Source organism: Echinops telfairi, unplaced genomic scaffold (genome assembly GCF_000313985.2).
Source record: "Echinops telfairi isolate 266 unplaced genomic scaffold, ASM31398v2 ScPeMD7_7469;HRSCAF=8507_0, whole genome shotgun sequence".
Lineage (NCBI taxonomy): Eukaryota > Metazoa > Chordata > Mammalia > Afrosoricida > Tenrecidae > Echinops > Echinops telfairi.
The window spans coordinates 50,982,347-51,001,150 of record NW_022111372.1 but is presented as its reverse complement, the minus strand read 5'-3'; the positions used below and the strand labels follow the sequence as shown (position 1 = coordinate 51,001,150).

Below are 18,804 nucleotides of genomic sequence, written 5' to 3'. Positions count from 1 at the left end.
TTTTTAAATCATTTTATTAGGGGTTCATACAACTCTTATCACAATCCATACATATATGCATCAATTGTGTAAAGCGCATTTGTACATTCATTGCACTCATCATTCTCAAAACATTTGCTCTCCACTTAAACCCCTAGCATCAGGTCCTCATTTTTTCCCCTCCCTCCCCACATAGAAGCTTTTTAAAAACGCCTTTTAAAGCATGGTTTCCCAGAGTGGGCAATGCCACCCTCTGGGGGGTGCTGGAACAATCCAGGATGGGTGGGGGCATGGGCTACACTTTATCATGTATTATGGGCAAAAGGACAAAAAATTTGTGAATGCCGTGAGTACTGAGTTTTTTTCTTTGGAACCTGTGTTTAACCCCTAAGAAAAACAGGTGTAAATAAGATAAAATCTTGGTTATTTGGAAACCAGTTTTCTAGATTTCTTTGAAGCAGAAAAGCTAACCATTCTGTCTGAGGACAGGGTTCAGAAAGAGATGAGGTAAGAGAAGGAAGATGGTGGAGATCAGCCCTAGTAGCATCAGGGTGAGACTTCCCCAGGCAGAAGGAAGGTAGGGAAGTCTGCTAAGCTAAGCAGTAAACTGAGTACCTATAGGCCCTTTTCCTACCACCAAGTAAACCTCCCAGAATTGGGGCCCAGCATGATAAGCCCAGCAGCATCATTGCAACCAAACCTGTCTCCCTATTTCCTTGGGATAGGGACACCGTACATTATAGAAGCAAGGGCAGAGAAGAATGATCCCTGCTTCTTTTCCAGCTAGGATAAAGCAGTTCTCTTGCTCACTGTGAAGAGGTTCAGGATTACTCTGTTTTATCCCCCGAGTCCTGCCCTTGATCTGTTGGGTCTTCTTTCTGTCATCAGTGTCCCAGGCTTTGCGAGAGAACACATATCCATTCCTGGCCATGATTATGCTGAAGGACCGGAGAATGACTGTTGTGGGACGATTGGAAGGCCTGATTCAACCCGATGACCTCATTAACCAACTGACATTTATCATGGACGCAAACCAGACTTACTTGGTGTCAGAACGCCTAGAGAGGTACATGTTAATTCCACTTTGGAACTGAAAAACCAGCTATAGGTCCAGGTGGTAGGCCTATGCTCACAAATACGCTGTCCTGTCTTGGGCAACTTTTAACAGCCTTGGCCATTTAGTATCCTGATAACCTTTCCTAAGAGATATGATTCAAAAGAACTTAAATGTAAAAGTGTAATGGTAATAATAACTCTCCCCTGAATCACATAAATAATGTACATGATCAATAATAAAAGCACAAAGAAGAAATTAAAAACCATCCATACTCCCAAGCACAACTTTTGATTTTTTAAATCATTTTATTGGGGGCTTTTACAATTCTTATCACAATCCATACATACATTCATTGTGTCAAGCACATATGTACATTTGTTGCCCTCATCATTCTCCAAACATTTGCCTTCTACTTTAGCCCTTAATATCGGCTGCTCATTTCCCCCCTCCCTCCCCACTCCCCCTCCCACTTGATTTTAATATTTTATAGACACACACAATAATATTTTATAAACTCTTTGCATGTAATAGTAATAAAACATTTCCCCTCCTTATTAAATATAACTTTGCCATGTTGCTTTTGTTACCTAGCATCCCATTATCTACATATACTTTAATTTAACCAGGTCAGTAACTAGACTTTGAAATTATTTTTTTCAATTATAAAAAGCATCAGAGGAAAAAATAATTTATAATTTGAGATGAATTCCTTAGATTAAAATGTGGATTTCTAGAAATGCAATTTCTGGGTTGGTTTAAATGTATTTGAGACTTGGAATTATGCTAACATACCCTCAAGAAAGTTATACAACTTAAAAAATTTCGGTAAGTTTTTAATAACATGGGGAAATGCTTGCATGTGACAAAAACACAGGTTATGAACTCTAAACATGCAGCATAACTTTAACAGTGTGAGCAATGTGTGGGAAACACTCTGGGGTGATGGGGATGTGCTGTTTGATTGGAGTAGTAATTGGGATTGATCAACATTTACGGAGTTGAAGAGCCTTTTTAAAAAATGCATTGAGTTGTACATTTAAGGTCTGTGCATTTCACTGCATATACAGGGTACTCGATTAAAAAAAACAAAACTACAGTAGTAAGGAATGATGAACTATTGAAGCCGCTGACTGTTCAGAGTATCACTCCTGCTGAAAGAACAACAGTAAACACACAAACCTGTTACAGAGGTTTTAGCTTCGATTGGTGGGACTCTGAATAGCATGGGAGGGTACATTTTTCACATCTGAAACATGCACGCATGTACGTGTTTTTTTGATTGTATGAAAACCCACAGTACCAGTCTAGAAATTCAAAAGGGTGTTTACTTGCAGTGTATAACATTATTGATCATTTCATAACAATATCATGTTACTTTTGTTATCATTGGAGGCAGATACATTTTTATTCTGGAAGTTTAAAAAGAAGGGAAAGTTTGTCATTTCTTTTTCTACTAAATTAAACTGAGAAAGAAGATGGCTCATCTAGACAGTGCCCTGTCTGCTATGGGAATCCTTATGAGGTGTTTCTCCCGCCCCCCAATTTTCGGGTAAAGAAACACGACCGGTGTAAGAGTGCTGTTTGCCCTAAGGTTTTGGTCCATCCACAGGGAAGAAAGAAACCAGACGCAGGTGCTGAGACAGCAGCAGGACGAGGCCTACCTGGCCTCCCTCAGGGCTGACCAGGAGAAAGAAAGGAAGAAACGGGAGGAGCGCGAGCGCAGGCGGCGCAAGGAAGAGGAGGTGCAGCAGCAAAAGTTGGCAGAGGAGAGACGGCGACAGGTAACAGACCTGTGGGAACCAGAGTGTCACCTTTGCCTTCTCAATTCTAGCCTTGGGGGTTTTTGGCCAGCTTGGTCTTAAGTGTAACGGGAGAAAATGGTGATAACTATGTAAGTCATTTTAAATGTCTTAACAAGTTTTAGATTTTCTATGGTTCCACCAAATATAAATATATAAAATAAAAGAATAAGTAAAAGCCAGGTGGAACAGCTCTATTCTAGGAATAGTAAGTATAGTAAGTAGTAAGTCCAAATGTGATTTTCAGCAGGGCTTTAAAAATAGTCATTCTTGCCACCAGTGTAGGTTAATTCAGCATTTAGTTCATGTGTGATTGTTATGTAAAACCACTTGATGGCATGCATTGTCTCTTTACCATTTCCTCTTTTCTCAGTTGATAGTCTTATCAGTCATGCTTGGGATACTCTGAACCAGGCTGTTCCTGACGCTTACCAAGAGGTGTTTCTTATGGTGACCTGACTGCATGACAAACATACGTGGTCATTGCATTTCGTGTTTCCTATTGCCACGTTGAATCCACATCTCACCTTTGTCTTGTATCTCTGCAGAATTTACAGGAGGAAAAGGAAAAGAAGTTGGAGTGCTTGCCCCCTGAGCCTTCCCCTGATGACCCTGACAGTGTCAAGATCGTTTTCAAATTGCCCAATGATTCTCGAGTAGAGAGACGATTCCACTTTTCACAGTCGCTAACAGTAAGGGCCACCTACATTGTGTGACCTACATGTTTGTGACACCTGGGCTGTGGGTTTGGAGGTTTTATTGACACTTGGGTGGACAGGAATTTGAAAGCACAGAGGCAGCCAGACAGATGGTAAGGGTGTCAGTGGACACCAACAGGCACATAGTACAGTATTGTATGTTCTTCCCACTCCAGCAACCAACTCTAAGCAATTCTTCAGGGGTTTTTATCCCCCATAATGTGTGGACTTGGCGCAGAAGACCTGTGCATTTGAGGGGGAGAGATTTCCATGCTGCTCTATGCGCACTGGCTGCAGCACCCCTTGCTCTATAGGGTAAAGGGCCCAGTGACCTAGCAGCCCCTGAATACCAGTGCACATGCCGCTTGGAGGCTTTTCACTGCCTTTCTACCTATGGTCACTTCCTGAGGCTGTGATAGCCATAACATTTGTTTAAATTCAGCCAGTTATCCTGATGTCAGAACTCTGCATCATGGAAACCAGTGTGGTACAGAGTTGAACTGCAATGTGGCTTCTACTGAAGCAGATCATCGGGGCTTTCTTCTGAGGTCCTGTGGGTGGGTTCCATCCACCAACCTTTTAGTTGGTTGTTACCTGTCACCCAGGAGTTCTGTGACATCCATAGTCTCTCCCTTTCTCTTGAAACGAGGGGGGGTAGCTTAAAAAAAGATTCTTCACCATGACCCCACCACACTGAGGTGAAACACTAATGGTGTGCAACAGAGCAGCAAGGGGAACAGAGCAACAACGTCCCCAGGGAATACCAAAAATAGGCTTTGGGGACCGGGCGTGGCACCCCATCAGACTCTACTGGAAAACACTCCAAAAGGTCAACAAACAGACCTTGAACTATTTCCAGGCTTTTCTTTTTCGTTTTTTTGTTTTTGTTTTGTTTCTTTGTTTTGCTCTGTCTTGTTTTTTGTGCATATTATTATCTTTGCAGGTCTATCTAGATAGATAGGTGGGATAAACAATCTGGAGGAAAAAACAGGGGACCAATGGTTCTGAGGAGACTTGGGAGAAGGGGAGACGGGGGAAAGGAAGTGGGTGTTAACAAACCCAGGGACAAGGGAACAACAAGTGATCCAAAATCGATGGTGATGAGGGTGTAGGGGGCCTGGTAGGGCTTGATCAAGGGCAATATAACTGAGAGGAAGTACTGAAACCCAAATGAAGGCTGAACATGATAGTGGGACCAGAGGAAAGTGAAAGGAAATAGAGGAAAGAACTCGGAGGCAAAGGGCATTTATAGAGGTCTAAATAAAGGCATGTACATATGTAAATATATTTATATATGATGAGGAAATAGATCTATGTGCAAACATTTATAAGTTTAGCACTAAGATAGCAGATGGACATTGGGCCTCCACTCAAGTACTCCCTCAATGCAGGAATACTTTGTTTTATTAAGCTGGCATTCCATGATGCTCGCCTTCCCGACACCATCGCTGAGGACAAAGCGGGTGCATAAGCAAATGTGAAGAAAGCTGATGGTGCCTGGCTGTCAAAAGATATAGTGTCTGGGATTTTAAAGACTTGAAGATAAAGAAAGAAGTCAGCTTGAGGAAATTAAAAAAAAAAAGAAAACAGAAGAGGGAAACAGTGGCCATGCACCCACTCTGTGGCCATCATGTGTACATGGTAACCTATGTGAACAACACAGACTTTGCTCTCAAACAAAACAAGTCACATATGAGTTACTGAGTTCTTTGGAAGTGTAAAGAGGGTTACCAAAGTTCCAGTGTGAGACTGGGAATCAAACTAAGAATTCCAATGGAAGAGGAGAATTCCACCACTGACAAGAAATATGCTTCTTCACCATTGGATCCTTGGCAATGAGCTTATTTCTAGACACATAGTAGCTGATCAATAAAAGCTCCTTAAGGGAAGGCAGAGAGATAATAATGTGGAGCAAATGGTGAGTTTTGCATTCTCTTCTAACAACACTGTGTATTATTCTAGAGGACCCAGAATATGTTGAAGAACTTAATGCAGAGACAATATGATGAGATTTCTCTTTTCCAACAATCCCTCTGTCAATACTCTGAAGAATGCCTGGAGAGGATCAGACCTGTCAAAATGCATTTAAGAAGAATGAGTAGATTTGTCCCTCATCCAATAAGAATATAGTGTTAGCTCCTGGATGTAACAAGTGACATTTTCAACCGTGACTTTTTAAAAGTTGACAGATGAAGAAATGAAGCACAGAGAAGAGAAATTCTACTACTCATCACCATCTAAAGAATAAAAATATCTGTCACAGCAAAAAGAAAAAAAAAGACTTGAAGATAAACAAGCAGCTATCTAGCTGAGAAGCAACAAAGCCCACATGGAAAAAGCACACCAGCCTGTGTGATCACGAGGTGTCGATAGGATCAGATATTAGGCATCAAAAACCCAGAACAAAAAAATCATATCAATGTGAATGAGAGGGAGTGCAGAGTGGAGACTTAAAGCCCATCTGTAGGCAACTGGACATCCCCTTACTGAAGGGTTGCAGGAAAAAGACGAGCCAGTCAGGGTGCAGTATAGCACAGATGAAACATACAACTTTCCTCTAGTTCTTAAATGCTTCCTCCCCTCCTCCCCTCACTATCATGATCCCAATTCTACCTTACAAATCCAGCTAAACGAGAGCATGTACATGGGTACAAATAAAAGCTGGAAACACAGGGAATCCAGGACAGATAAAACCCTCAGGACCAATAATGAGAATAGTGATACCAGGAGGGTAAGGGAAAAGTAGGGGGAACTGATCACAATGATCTACATATAATCCCCTCCCGGGGGGACAAACAACACAAAAGTGGGTGAAGGAGACATCGGTCAGTGTTAAGACATGACAAAATAATAATAATTTATAAATTATCAAGGGTTGGTGAGAGAGGGAGGAGAGCAAAATGAGCTGAGACGAAGGGGTCAAGTACAATGAAAATGTTTTGAGGATGATGGCAACAAATGGAAAAATGTGCTTGACACAATGGATGGATGTTTGGATAGTGGTAAGAGTTGTAGGAGCCCCCAATAAAATTATTTAAAATAAAAAAAAGATTCTTAGAATCTCATGGAAGGAGGATCAAATTCTAATTCTTCCAACACTATCAGATACATTTTCTTAGTCAGTTTACATCATCCATTAGCCTCAATGTTTTTATAACCAAACAAAAATTTCTGTTTATGAGTTTGTATGCTGCCTTCCCAAATAATACAACTGTAGTAGATTCTGCTCTTTCCTGGTCATACACGCTCATTAAGAGTGAATTACACCTGAAGAGGGAAAAATGAGGAGCTGATACCACGGGGTCAAGTAGAAGAAAATGTTTTGAGAATGATGATGGCAACAAATGTAGAAATGTGCTTGACACAATGGACGGATATATGGATTGTGATAAAAGTTGTACGAGCCCCCCAAAATATGATTTAAAAAAGGTGAATTACACAATTGAAAGGAACATGTACTGTAGTCATGTGAGACTGGGCAGCATGGTTTTTTGCTTCTCCTTATTTAAGTGCAGAACCACAGACATATCTTTTACAGGGCCTCAGATTTGCAGTCTGTAAAATAGACAAATAATCTGCCACCTAGTAACTTTCGATTGGAGTGACCATAGGCACTGGGAGGCACAGTGGGTCCCACAGCTGAGGAAACCGTGGTCTGGCCAGTAGAGAATACAGGACTAAAGCCCCGAACAGATTGGAAAGTTAGGAGGCATCTGGCTGATAAAAAGACAAAGGAGCTTTCTTGTTTCTCAGTCACTGGTGCACTTTTTAATACTAGAGGGGCTATTCACTGTAACTTAAGGTTCTCTTTTATTTTCCATTGGGCTAACATGTACATACATAGTCGGTGGGCACTACATGCTCACCCCCATCCGTAGTGATTAAAATATCCTGTGTTTTCTGACCACTGAAGGGTGGCTACTCCAGGTTAATACAGTCATGTCACTGTCTTTACTTTGAAGGATAGTCCCATCCACCTGAGCTTGATGGCGCGTCTACCTCCAACGCTCTCATAAGTAAGACTGGATGTGAAAACCTGTGCAGATTTACTTGCTCAGAGTGATTGAAAAGAAATCTGGTAGCATTCTGGAACAATGAGTTTGTGGCCCAAAGGAAGCCATTTGTTAACTGTTTAAACCTTGAAGCCTTTTAAATAGCTTCCTCACGCCCCACTCCCTCTCCCCTCCAGGAGGAAAAAAAAGAAACCTATTCACCATATATACTCGAGTATAGGCCTATCCGAATATCAGCCAAGACACCTAATTTTACCACAAAAATGGCATAAAAAATGTGCTGAAAAGCTCAGCTTATACACGAGTCTATATGGTAAATTAAATTTTAAAGACCTCTGAGACGAAGAGAAATGTTTGGCTTTAAATTAGACCAGGCTCAGTCAGGAAAGAAACATGAAGGTGAAGTAATGTGGCTGCACAGGTCTGGCCTTTGTGACTCTTAAGGACACAGCATAACCACCCAGAGTCCTTTGGCATCCTAGAAACATGTGCCATTACATGTTAGGCTGCTGAACCTTATGGTAGCGGTTTGAATCCACCAGCTGCTCTGCAGACAAATGAAGCTGACCACTCCCATAGAGATAGACAGCCTGGAAACCTTAGCAGCAGTTTAGCTCTGTCCTATAGTGTTGGCTATGATTTGGAATCGTTTGGGGGCTGTATGTGTTTCATAGTTCATAGAAAGTGGGAGCAGTAACACCTCAATATCAGTGAGCTTACTGAGCACCTAGATCTTAGCTTCTAAATTTCATTGCCTTCTTAGCAGATCCCAGGATGAAGAAATGGCTGATTTGGGGTGAAGGCAGGGCAAATACAAGCAGAGACTACAGCATCTTGTGCTCAAAAGCAAGGACATGCTCAAGAATAACTGGGGCATGTCAGGAAGACACAGACATCATCTTGAATGATCATCTTCTGACTCCCTTTAGACATTAATTATTTTAATTATAACCCAGAACATAACCCATCAAATAAAATAGGAGCCTGTGAATCTATATTGATATAAGCAAAAGAATAACTGGAAAGTTTGAGAAACAAAATATTTCCAGAGTTCCAAGTATTTTTCCATAAAATATTAATTACAGAGTACAAAAAACAATAGTGCAAAAGCCTGGCAGATAATCCAAGTAAACTGTCAGATAATCAAAGTAAACCGTTATGGCCCTTGAGAAGCACTGAGGTTGTACTCCACCTGAATGGGTGTGGCGGGCAGGAAAAAGCATCATTTCTTAGCTACTCCTGCCAAAGATGCCTAAGCTGAGTCTACAAGCTGAGGGGGATTCTACAAAAAAGAAGTGGCAAGTCTCGAGGTCATGAAAGTTGAGGAAAGCTGAGGGTTTGTTCCCGACTGAAGAGGGGACCAAAGAGACATGGCAACCAAATGCAACATGATTCAAACTTGGAGTCTTGTGCTATGGAAGGCAGCTGGGAAGACTCGAATTGGGTCATCTTATATGATGTAGTAATAAAGGTCCGTGTGAATTTCCTGGTTTTGAGGGTTGTATTTTGATTATTGGATCCTTGGTGGCATAGTGGTTACTCGTTGGGCTGGGATCCATAAAGTGGGCGGTTTGAAACCACGACCTCTCCGAGGGAGAAAGAGAGGGCTTTCTCCTCCTGTAAAGAAAGACGTTGTCTTGGAAACTCCCAGTAGCAGTTCTGCTCTGTCCTGTAGCGGTGCTACAAGTCAGCATCCATCAGTGGCAGTGAGTTCAGTTTGGGTTTATTTTGATTATCAAGAGTCCTGGTGGCACACTGGATTAACATTGGGCCACTTAACACTGGGTAAGTAGTTCAAACCCACTAAACTGCTCAGGGGGAGAAAGATTATTAGAAACTCTCTGGAGCAGTTCTCTGTTCAGTCGGTCCCTGTAAGCTAGAATCAGTTCAATGGCAGTGGGTAATTTTGGGAATTGTCCTTGTTTCTAAGAAATACAAGGAGGCTTCAAGTTTGTGGGAAAATAGAATTGAAAGTTAATGGAAAAATGGATTGATTCAGATGTAGTTTTGAATTTTAACACCTTGTTTATCCTTTTCACCTGTTTTAAATTTGTTCCACTGTATAATTTTCTGCTTTCTTTGGAATGGGGTTTTTCTCTTTTGTTTTGTTATTGTTGTTGAGAGGGTTGTATGCTTTTCTTTATATGAAATTTAGGATAGGTAAATCTGGAGAGATAGTAACTGAATTGCCGTAATAGTTTCTTAGGTTATGGCAAGGTAGGCTGCAGGGAAGTGAGGAGCTAATAATCATGAGTACACGAACGAAGAAATTCTAAAATTGTGATGCTGATTACCCTTCTCCTTTTAATATATTTAAACCGTTGAATTGTATGGTATTTGAATTATATGTGCATAAAATTGTTTTAAAAAAGAACATTAATGGAATTTTCCCAGAAGCCTTTTGAAGCCTCCTTGTACATCCTAGGGTGATACCAGGTTGTCAGCTCATTTGCAACTGATCTGAGGGAAAAGATTCCATGTCGTTTACTTCCAGCTGTCCTGCGACATTATTATTTCTAAGTAAAAAATGTTTTAGCTTTATATAAAAAAAGTGATCAAGGGAGAGCTGACTCAGTTGAGGGGTGAGCTAGCATTGAAGTTTGTTAACAAATCCGTTCTGGAAGGGTTGCCCCATGTCTGCTGTGGGAAATGGTAAAACCCAGAAAATAGGATTCCAATGTAATATCATTACTTCAGACCCCAGAGACATCGCTGGAAGATGGGGGATGGGGGGCACATTCTGAATTTTAGTCACGTGTTTGTTCTGTCTTTTTCACACTGCCATTCTTTTTCTGTATACCCTCTGCAGGTCATCCACGACTTCTTATTCTCTTTGAAGGAAAGCCCAGAGAAGTTTCAGATCGAAGCCAACTTCCCCCGGAGGGTGCTGCCCTGCCTCCCCTCCGAGGAGTGGCCCAACCCCCCCACGCTGCAGGAGGCAGGACTAAGCCACACAGAAGTCCTCTTTGTTCAGGACCTAACAGACGAATGACACTTTCTCTTCCTCCCCTCCCACCCCAGCCCTGAAAAGAAATGGAAAAACAAAAAGAGAAATTCATATTATTATTATTATTATAATACAATATTTTTTTTAAAAGACTGCTGCATCCTAAGGAAGGATCAGAAACCATGCTGCCTGCAAGAGTCACAACCTATGTGTGTGCGAGAGAGGTTAGCACCCAACGGACCGCTCAGCAGGCCCCCGCCCATCCTGCCTCTGCACCACGCACCCGCCACCAAAAGGAGACTCTTCACCTGCCACCACCCATTGTCAGGGGAGGGGTGTTCCCACCGATTACATTCTTTCTTAGGGTTATGGGAAGTAAAACTGAGAAACCTCCACAAACCAGCTACTGCAGCATCTCCCGAGGACTGGCTTCTCCTGCCTCTGGAGAAGGAAGAAGAGAAAGGACCGAACAAGGGGTTCCTGAACTTCCCACGGTTTATAACTAACTTTTCATTTTTATCAGTTGCTTTATAATGACCAAAGGAATAAGGCTGACATAGGTGGGGTTTTGTTTGTTTTTTCTTAACTTTATTTGATAAAGAGTCATTTCTCGAGCCCACGAGGTCACGCCCTGGCTCCTTGGCCCCACAAGTGTAATAAAGGTGCCTGGGCTGGTGTGCGCTTCTTTCTGCCATCGTCCCTCTCAAGTTCCCAGAGAGACCCTGTTTTTGGTCCAAATCTTGCTAGTCTTGCTCGCCACCTGTGGGCTTAGAGCCACACCTGTATGGATGCACTTCGTGTTCACACACCTTGACCTGCAGCTCTTCCTGGGATCTGTGCTAGGCGTTTATTACGGGTGTGAGCTGGAGGACAGCAGCTCTCCGTTTCGCTTCTGACGGGGTATCTGCTTCACCCCACCGCCCAGCCCTCAGCTCTCCAGAATTGCCAAGCTGGCTGCTTTTCCAAAGGACCAGCAGGACCATGGGAGAGTGCCCTGCCTGTGCCAGTGGAAGTGTGTGTATGTGTGTGTGTTTTCCCTTTAACGATGGAAAGACCCAGGGGCCTTGAAGGGAGCCACAGCAGGACTCTGAGCCGGTATGAACTGTTGGAAGGCACGCTTTCGTTTCTGAACAGGCCCCTCCCCCCCATTACTGCGTTGAAGTGATAGAGATTTTAGCCTCGGTTGCTCATCTGTGGTTGAGTTTATGGCAATGGGTACATGGGTCAGGCCATGTATTGACAGGTGCCAGTGTGAACTGACAAGGATTCCAAAGTGTTCTCTAACTAGACTGGTGCAGACCTGTTGTGTCACTGCAACCTGCTGAAGTTACTGTCGTCTTAGCTCGCTGTGAGGCCAAGGTGTCAGGTAGAGGGAGAGCATAAATGGTTAGATTGACAGCCCCCAAAGGCTCTCATGTCAGTGGAGCCCAAGAACAGCTCTCGGAGGCCGCAGTTGTTCTGTGCAGCCTTGACTGGGAAAATACCGTGGGCCGGGATGAGGGTTTCAGGGGTTTTCCAGGAGAGCTGGGAGAATTCCCCAGCAAGCCAGCAGCAGTGTCTGGCGCTCCATCTCTGGGAAATTGGAGCTGCTCTTGGCTGCCCGTTCTTCCCCTTGCTCCTTGCTATCCTTAGGCCAGATGAGTGGAAAGTTGCTCTCCGGCTGTTGTCAAAAGCGTATGTGGAGTGACTTAGCAGGATATAAACCCTTCTCCACTTAACCCTCTGTGAACTCTGCTTCCCGCTGACAACTACAAAAAGAGGGATTTTCCTACTCAGCTCAGAGTGCGTCCCCCTGACTGGAATTCCCGGTTGTCTCCCTGGAAGTGCCCAGGAGGAGAGTAAGGATCCCTGTTCTCTTGAAAGGCAGTGTTCTCCATCAGCTTCCTGCCCACACCTCTTTGGGGAAGTCAGCATAGCTTCTTTTCCCTCCTTAAACGGAGCTGCATCTTATTGTACAATGTGCACTTTATGCCTCTTGCCTTTTGACAGCAGCGGTGGTTCAGTAAAGGAGGTCAGTGGTCTCTGCTGACGTCAGTGCGGCTTTGGGGGCTCGCTCCATTTGCTTTAGGTCGCTAGAGGCTTCACTTGGAGCGTGCATGTGCCTCCCAGCCCATTCTGAAACATTCCTACCTGACTTGTGGACCCTAGTGCTGCTGGGGAGGATCCGTCTTCTCACTCGGAGGGGGAGCGGGAAAGGAAGGTGCTGTCCGGCAATGCCAGTACCACCTGTGTGCGCCCAGGAACCTGGAGGGGGCAAACTCGGAGGAGCTGGTGGTCTCTGGGTGAACGGTGCCCCTTGTTCCTGAATCACCTTGGGCACATTCACTTGGTGGTCTCTTTCTACATGCCCAAGGCTGACATCAGTGCACAGCCGTGGAAAATGACCAAGTCAAGACACCTTGTTGGAGTTGGTTGCATTTTTTTGCAGCCTCTGTGGGACCCAGCTGGTCTTTCTACCAAATTTCCTTGAGCAATTTTTCCCCCTTGCTTGCTTCTGCAGTGCTATTTGGATACACGGTCCTAAAAAGCGAAAAAGAACCTGGGATCTTCAACTGAGCAGTCATTATACAATTGCTAATGGTGCCAAGGCCAAGGCATGTGTTTCCGGAAAGGGATTTTGGGCAGGAGCAGTGACCCGCCCCACCTTCCGGAGTGTCAAGTCGGGAAGAGTGTCTGGTGCTTGAATAGGAGGGCGCCTGAGGACCACAGCAAAGGGAAGTCCATCCACGAGGGATGCAGTGACCAACCCGAACTGCACCTGACTAGTTCTGCGATCATTTAGGGAAGAAAGCTAGTGTACTTTAAATTGTTTTCATAAACGTTTACATTGTATTGTAGGTTGGCATTAAATGTTTTGTAACAAACAAACAAAAACCGACAAGCTGTGGGTCTTTTCTGTCTAGGAGATGTGTGCTGGGTATTTTGCTTTGTATGAAGGAAAAGTGGGAAGCTGGGGGTGAGAGCACAGCTATTACATAGCCGAGAAGCTAGGCGAACTAGGAGGCGATGTTACCAGTTGCCTGATGCCAACTCTGGGCAGCTCCTCATGACCAGGGCTCCATAAGCGGTACAGAGGCTGGGGTTCTGGAAGCAGAGCCCCAGGCCTCTCCCAGCACCTCTCGGGTATTTGAACCTACAACCTTTGAGTTAGTCGAGTGTCCTTCACCATGTGCACCACCCAGGGATTTAACCTCAAGAGAAGTAACAGCGCTAACGTGTTCCTGTTGGAAACGATCACAGTGTGGGTAGTGTGGTATCAGAGCTGACAGGTGGGGTTCAGGCTTGGACTTTTGTCATTTGTCAGTTTTGTGACCTCAGACAAGTTAGCCCCCCAGAAGTTAGTTTCCTCCACTCTAAATGAAGGTCAAGTGTGGGGGGAGGTCAGATGAGCAGGCATCCCCCCCCAGGGCAATCAGTTGCCAGACTGCTGTCTCATCCCTCCACAGGGGTGGGCCTGCTCCCTGCCTCTGGGGACAATGGACAGGCTCCTGTAGGAGGGGTTCGCATCCTACTGATAATGTTCCTATGGAGACCCAGAGACCACCCCCTAGACCACCCTCTCATTGCTGTGTAACCTATAGTGCAGCTCCTCCCTGTGACATATGTCTCTACCTGTAATTAGTGGGCTGGCTTGCCCCCAAAAGGTATATAGGTGTGTCAGCAATATAGATCGCTCTCTGACTCTGAGCTCCTTGCTGCTCACTCCCTGGTCACTCCTCTCTCCCTTGTTCCCTTCCCTTCCTTCCCTTCCCTCTCTCTCCACGTGGACCACCAAGCTGGGCTGAGGTGAGCAATGGTACCATGTAACATGCCTGACTGTATTATTGTATTATTTCTCATGCTCTTGATGACTTTAATATAATGCTTATATATCTCAACCATACAGTTGTGCATTACCGAACCCTGAAGTAGTATTACTGAACCCGAGTAGTAGTATAAGTAGTATCAGCGGGTGGGGGCTGTCCCTTCATCCCCCCCAGATAAAATTTTTTAATTTAATACTACAGTCAAGCCCTTCTGCCCCCAGAGTAGGATGGATTCTGGACTGAAATAAATGTGCATGAAGCTCCTGAAACAAGGTAGGTGTCATTCATACAGTGTTAGCTGCCCCTCGTGGAAATGTATGTTGAAGGGGTGTTTTCTGACCATGACTTCTCAGTGGCTTAAGGAATTGGTCATTTCTTGGGCTGCTAGAACAGATCTCTGCCTTTGTAAAGGAGAATCACTTAGGAGTCAACAGATCTGAACTACTAAAATTCCTCTCCTGAAGTCTTTGCTCATGTTTTCGTTTCTGAAAGGGCATTTAAGCTCTGCTCTCACCCTGCCTTTTCTCCATCCACTGTCTGGCCGCGTTCATCGAACTCATCAGTCTGTCACCTTCACAGTTGCCTGTTGCTTGTCCAGAGATGCCAGGCCTTCCTGTGTGTACAGGTGAAACCAGAGAGAGCCACAGCTCCTGGGCCTGCCCAATCCCCAGTCCTTTTCACCTTTAGCGGAGCAGTCTTAGAAATGTTCGCTCCCTGTTAGTGGAAGATATTTCTGGTTTTCCTTCTCTGACAGGTTTCCGCTTTGCACAGGTGCCAGCCTTTACAGATTGTACTGTACACTAACCCCAGGTGGTGCTGTGGTTAAGCACTTGGCTGTTAACCAAATGCTTGGTGTCTCAAACCCACCCATCGCTATGAGAGCATCCCAAAAATCTGCTTCCAGGAAGGTGACAGCCTAGAAAACTTGAGGGGCCGCTCACTGTAGGTTGGCATCAGCTCAACAGTACCATCCAGTCTGTCCGCAAGACGAGTGTTCCCCTTTGGCCAGAATCCACTTACCACAAACCTTTCATGATTGACTGTGAAGCTAAGACACCACTCCTGCCATCAATCTGAGGGCTCGGGAGGATTCAGACACCAGTCACTTGACATCAGCTCTGGGCATTATCCTCTCCGTGTGGGCTGCTATTGCATGGTGCCTTGGCATGGTGGTCGATACTAGATTGGTTCTGTTAACATATGTCTAAAAATGGTTTCTAGTCTACCTCGTGGCTTACGATGTCCCCTAATGTGGATAAGGGGAGGCAGTAAAAGGGTACGGATAGGTTCGGGCAGTGCATCTTGGCAGATGGTACCTGGGATGGTTTTTCCTTGACTAACTCTGGCATTGCAGTGGGAACTCCGATCTGTACCTGAGGAACCATAAGTCCCTCACGGGAGAGCTCACCTGCCACCCTCACGCTAAGCCTCTCCCACTTCCCACAGCCCTGCCCCTCCCCTCTTGCTAACTAGAGGTGGGACTAACTCCCTTAAACTGCATCTTCCCCAAAGATTTCTCCCTCACATTGAAACCTGTTTTCCTTTCAAAAACCCTGTGAGCGGAAGCCATTCTTTTTCCCTAAAGTCGTGGCACCAGGAAGCAGGAGCTTGGTGCCCCCTTCACTCTGTTTGCTTGTGAAACCCACACCTGCTGCTTGGCAAAGCTTTCTCTTCCGCAGAGCACCTCCCCAGACCCTGGCAACAGAGGGCACCCCATCTCTGTCTGCAGAGGTGGAGCCCCAGAAGTGGTAGTCTCTGGGTGAGGCAGGACAACTAACAAATGGTTGGAATTCACTTAGAAGCACCTCAGGAGAAATGCCTGGCAGTCTTCGCCGAACGGTCACAAACTGCAAGAACCCTGTGGAGCACATTGCGCTGCAAAGATCCCGCTGCATCTGCCGTACTGCACTGGGTTGGAAGGCCTTACTTTCACTCCCACGAGCCCAGGTGGCATGGTGGGCTACCTGTGCTGCTAAGCACCATGTCAGCAGTTTGAAGTCACCGGGGACTGCCGGAGAAAGGCTTCCTGCTCCTGTAAAGATTGGAAGTCTCAGAAATACAACGGCACAGTTCTGCTGTGTCCTGTACGGTTGCTAGGAGTCACGATTGACTGGGACAGGAAACTAGCCTGGCATTCATTTGTGTGACGCGCGTGTTGGGGGGGAGAGAGGCTTTGGAGTCAAGTCGGAATTTTCAAGTGCTCTGCTTCTGGCTGCCATTCCTCTCCTCCGAGGCCGCTTCCTGGTCCCGTCAGCACCGAAGGACACCCGTGCAGGGTTGCGGTGCACTGCCTGGCACTGGGTGGGTGTGCAGCACAGGTGGGCGTGCAGCACAGGTGGGCTTACTGCCCCCGGCAGTGCCACACTTTGACCTTTGCTATCGCTTGGAACTGCTGCTCTCTGAAGCGCTCAGGTAGCACCATTCCTTCTCCAATTCCCACTGCTCCTGCTCTGTCTGCAGAGCCTCACTCACACCCCTCCGGGCTTCATTCCCTTCGTGAAAAGCCGGTACCAGCTGCCACCCGTCCCCAAGTGTAACCACTGGATTCTCTGGCTCCCGAACCTGCAGAAACTGAGGAGCCCTGGGTGTGGGGACCCACTCCTTTCATCCTGAGTTTGGAAACACCCCTTTCTCACATCCCAGCCCAGCCCACCTCATTAGGACAGCAACCTACCTCCTAAGGAACTCAGGTCTTGTCACCCAACTTTCTCATCGTCCCTTTTCACCTCGTAATTGCTCTGTGAATCACCTTTCCCTTGTCCTGGCTTATTTTCCTGCTTTAAGATCAAACCGAGTAGAATGCCATGTTTATTTTTCTGGTTTATGACATAACATCATGCATTTTGCATATACAGCTTGACTTCATTGCTCCCTATGGATGTACCTTAGAAAGGAGCCCTGGTGGCGCTGTAGATTAGGTGTTGGGCTGCAGAGCACAAGATGGGCAGTTCATCTCACCAGCCTCTCAGGAGGAGAAAAATGAGGCTACCTACTCCCGTGAAGGTTGGCAGTCATGCAAATCCTGTGTAGGTGCTCTCTGAGTAGAAGTAGACTTGATGGCAGTGGCTCCAGGTTGGTGGGTGCCGTTGTTAAGCACTTGGCTGCTCATTGAAGGGTCAGTGCTTTTGTAAAGAGGAATAGCTTTGGAAATAGGGGCAGTTCTACTCTCTCACTGGGTTGCTGTGAGGCAGAATGGCTCCTGGGCCGGGGGGTCCATACCATGTCACCACCATCACTATCAGGAAATTCCCTTACATTTGTGTTCGGTCAGTGTCCCCTCAGTGGTAATCACCGTCCTGACTCATCACAGTAGAAGTGGAAGTCATTCTCGCTGCTCTTAAACTTCTTAGGGACAGATTCAATGTGTGTGCGTTTCTGTCTGTGAGCATATAAATTTTCCTCCTTAGAATGTAATTCCTACTCACGGTAAGAAGATTTAGGAAGTGCAGAGAAGCAAGAGAAAAATCCATAATACAGCACTACCCATAGATGTTCATTGTGAGTATTTTTTTGTGTATCTTCCTGGACCTATCCTTGCATACAGAAGTTGTTGTTTGACAGAAATGGGATAAAATTGGGAGCCTCCTCTTTCGCCCACTGAGGGTGGTGAGTTCGAACCGCCGACCTGTGATCTGCAACCCAACGCCTAATCCACAGCAGCCCCAGGGCTCCTTTCTGTGGTATATCCACAGGCCAAAATTAAATCTGAGGGACTTCAATCATGTTCTTTTAGACATGTAATCAGTTTCACACCTTCTCCATCCTCCTAATGGTTACCTGTCTGCCCAGCACGTCACTGAATAGGATATACCATATACTGATCCAGCTCTTCTTGTGATACTTAATTTTTAAAAACGAATTAATTGATAAATGTGTACAGTGCACATATTTGGTTACTTTCTCAGGAAAAAAAATCCCACACATGAAAATTGAGTCAAAAAATGGAAACTGTGTGTGTGTGTGTAATGAATTTGTTGAAAAATAGAATTATTTCCACAAACTTTTTTGGAAGCACTTTCTTGCCCACACACACATGGATGCAAGTAAAAAAATAATTGCTATAAAATTTTAGAAGCTGTTATTAAAAATTTCACAATGTGAAGCTGTTCTCTCTAGCCCTATCTTCTCGCCTGGTCTGTACTTTCCTGAAGATGACGTTTCCATCTCTCTACCCTTCTTCAAAGTGTTGTCCTTCAGTCAGGAAGGAAACATTTTGGCATCCTGGAGGGACTCCGGTCATGTCCCTTTGAAATGTTCCATGAGCTTTGGGAACAAAAAGTCTACAGAGGTGGGTTTAGGGCTGCAGCATGGCCCGGGAGGTTTTCCATGGAAAGACTCCCAGGACAGGCTTTGCTGCGCTTGAAGAATGAGCTAGTGTGTTAGGATGGGGAAAAGATGCCTCCCGGCCACTCTGCTGGCCTTTTGCTCACCAGTGCTGTTCTCAGTGTTCTTCGCATGTCCTTAGACGGCCCCACGACTGCCCTGTGTCCTTCAAGCAAAGCTGT

At 45.2% G+C, this 18,804-nt stretch overlaps 1 protein-coding gene across 3 annotated transcripts in view; it reads left to right on the top strand.

The window, feature by feature from the left end:
* Nucleotides 1–13,357, top strand: part of FAF2 (Fas associated factor family member 2) — a 76,156-nt gene extending 62,799 nt beyond the window's left edge. For all 3 annotated transcript variants that reach the window (XM_004696809.2, XM_045284663.1, XM_045284664.1), the window contains exons 8-11: nucleotides 868–1,045; nucleotides 2,646–2,817; nucleotides 3,384–3,527; nucleotides 10,356–13,357. In XM_004696809.2, the coding sequence (XP_004696866.1) occupies nucleotides 868–1,045; nucleotides 2,646–2,817; nucleotides 3,384–3,527; nucleotides 10,356–10,538 (677 nt within the window). In that variant the 3' untranslated portion in view covers nucleotides 10,539–13,357. The remainder of the gene's footprint in view (nucleotides 1–867; nucleotides 1,046–2,645; nucleotides 2,818–3,383; nucleotides 3,528–10,355) is intronic.
* The last annotated feature ends 5,447 nt before the right edge of the window (nucleotides 13,358–18,804 follow it).